Below are 2,317 nucleotides of genomic sequence, written 5' to 3' on the forward strand. Positions count from 1 at the left end.
AAGTCCATTGTGTAGGACAACTGTACCAGAAGGCCTATAACTATCTAAATTGTCTTTATCAATTGATTTTTCATATGCTTCTCGGGCTTCAGTATATTTCTTTTTATGATCTTTCCATTCATTGCATTCCGGACACAAAAGTTCATCGATTTGGCCATGATCTTGTTTGTGTAGATTGTACTTTTCACATCTTTCGCATTCCTCGTGGCCCAATTTTGCAAAGGAAATGTTCATTTCTGATATTACATTTCGATACAAGTCGTATGAACAATGAAAGTTTTCTTCTGCTTCGTGACCTTTCATTAATTCTTTCGTGCATTTTTGCTATTGACAGTTCACAGGGCAAATATTTCCTGTTAGGAGCATGTTCTCTCCTATAATGTGATATACATGGATTGTATTTTAAAATATGATCCTTGATAATACTCCTATCCACAAGGTTATGTGGGGGGTGTCTTCCCCGTTGATCGCGTTTCGGTAAAACGCCATCAGTTGATTTGTTCAAAACATTAGTAATGAACATGTCATTGTTTTTTTTGTAGCCGAGTGTGGATAAGAAAAATGTTTTACAAACCATCTTTCTTGCTCCGTCACTGTCTGTAAGGAAGTAAAAGAATGTTTTTTCCCCCTCCTTGATTCTTCCTCTGGGTGTGTTTTCCTTTTAACTTTGCTTTTATCAATGTGCCCTAAAATAAAAACTTTTCTCTTCATTTTCCTCCATAGCCCAAAAGTGTTCGTGGATTTTCATTCTTCTGTGTTCTGTAAGTTTGGTCGTGCATTTTCTTTTACATGTATTATTACATGGGGGCTGAAGTGCATGTTATCTTTATTTTTTTCACGTTTTGATTTAATGTCTTCTTTACACCTCGGCGCAGCTCTTTTTCCTCGGGTTCCCATTTTTGGTGAACCCTTTAGGAGCTTCAATCTGTTTCCCTCGAGCAAAGCAGCTGTATTATTATGTTCTAAGTTCGACTCTGCTGTCTCCATCTGCTGGTGTTCCTCTGTTGGCGCTACTTCTATTGGGTTGACTTGTTCAACTACAATGGCAACATTTTCTACCAAATCTGGAGCTATGTCAAACAGCACGTCGACATTCTGTAGCTGTTGTTCTTCTGCCGCTTCAGGCAATAAATCAAACAAATCTTCAATAAAATCACTGGCATTGTCTTCATTTGATTCATAGCTCTGCAAAAAGTGAAATAAATGAGTTTTTCATTAAGGCTATATTTTATATATTTTTTCATGTAGGCTATATTTTCATCCTATGCAATTTACATATTTGGTAATTCAATGAGTTATGACAGTAGTAAGGTATAAATCAAACATAAAAGTTGCCTATAGACAACATTGCATAACCCTACAAAAGCTAACAAAATATGAGGCGTTGGTAGGCCTACATTCAACTAGTTCGCTTATTTATTTTATTTACTGAATTAAATAAATATATATTACCGATATATTTTAGGCTATCAGTTTGATAGGGCATAGTAGATTAAGCAAATTACCTTTTTATTATCTGTAGTTGTCGTAGACTCTTCATGTCTGATATCAACTTCTGTTAAATTAGCATAAGGCCTACTACGTGTTTCCTCATTGTTCAAGTGGACGACCATAAAAAGTGATCCGTTTTGAAGAACTGTAGGAGCGCTTGGCTGAAAAAATAATAATTTTGTAAATAATTTTTGCAGGGACCAGCAAACAAAAAGCATTTAGGCTACAGTGGCTTAATCTAGACTAATTCTGCATATTGATAAATTAAGTTTGTTTTAAAAGCTCTATTTCTAGGCCAGGATTAAAACTATATTATGGTAGGCCTAATCAATATTGTACTTACATCTGCATTACTAGAAGTAGATGGCAGAGACCTGTTCTACTTGCTCAAACGATGTTGATGTACTAGGCCTAGGCCTAACTGGCAAAACTTCCTTAGGGGCAGGATTGCATTTGCTGTCAGAGTTATGAACTAAAAATGCGCATCTAGAAAATGATTTCTTACACACATTACATGTATAACCCATTTTAAACCATCTGAATCAAACACTTCTTCTCAAGGTTTTCAAACTCACAGTCCAATCACAAATTCAGAGCTTATAAAGAAATTCACTTCAAACCTAAACCAATTTTGTTTTGAGGTTATATTACGGCTTAATTCAGCTGAGGTATAATAGTTAATTAGTTATTCATTTTGCGTATTTTTTGATGTCATTTTACACTATAAATGTTACACTATTAACAAAGTCAAGCTTAATTGCACACGTCTCAAAAGTTAATCCAAATGGGTAACTACATGTGACGTAATAGATATTCTAAGCAAGAA

At 34.9% G+C, this 2,317-nt stretch overlaps 1 protein-coding gene across 1 annotated transcript; it reads right to left on the minus strand.

Annotated features, from left to right (window-relative positions):
• Positions 1–744: 744 nt before the first annotated feature.
• LOC124372670 lies at positions 745–1,782 on the minus strand. The gene is made up of 2 exons (XM_046831080.1): positions 1,506–1,782; positions 745–1,185 (listed from the first exon to the last, which is right to left on the minus strand). The coding sequence occupies exons 1-2, from the start codon at positions 1,707–1,709 to the stop codon at positions 745–747; spliced, it is 645 nt and encodes a 214-aa protein (XP_046687036.1). The 5' UTR covers positions 1,710–1,782.
• Positions 1,783–2,317: the final 535 nt, after the last annotated feature.

Source organism: Homalodisca vitripennis, unplaced genomic scaffold, assembly GCF_021130785.1.
Source record: "Homalodisca vitripennis isolate AUS2020 unplaced genomic scaffold, UT_GWSS_2.1 ScUCBcl_3742;HRSCAF=9469, whole genome shotgun sequence".
Taxonomy (NCBI): domain Eukaryota; kingdom Metazoa; phylum Arthropoda; class Insecta; order Hemiptera; family Cicadellidae; genus Homalodisca; species Homalodisca vitripennis.

Excerpts from the sequence above, each read along its gene's own strand:
- LOC124372670 (XM_046831080.1), bottom strand. The coding sequence starts at position 1,709 with ATGCTTTTTGTTTGCTGGTCCCTGCAAAAATTATTTACAAAATTATTA. Across the intron at positions 1,186-1,505 it reads CAACTACAGATAATAAAAAG|AGCTATGAATCAAATGAAGA; the intron begins GTAATTTGCTTA and ends CACTTTTTGCAG.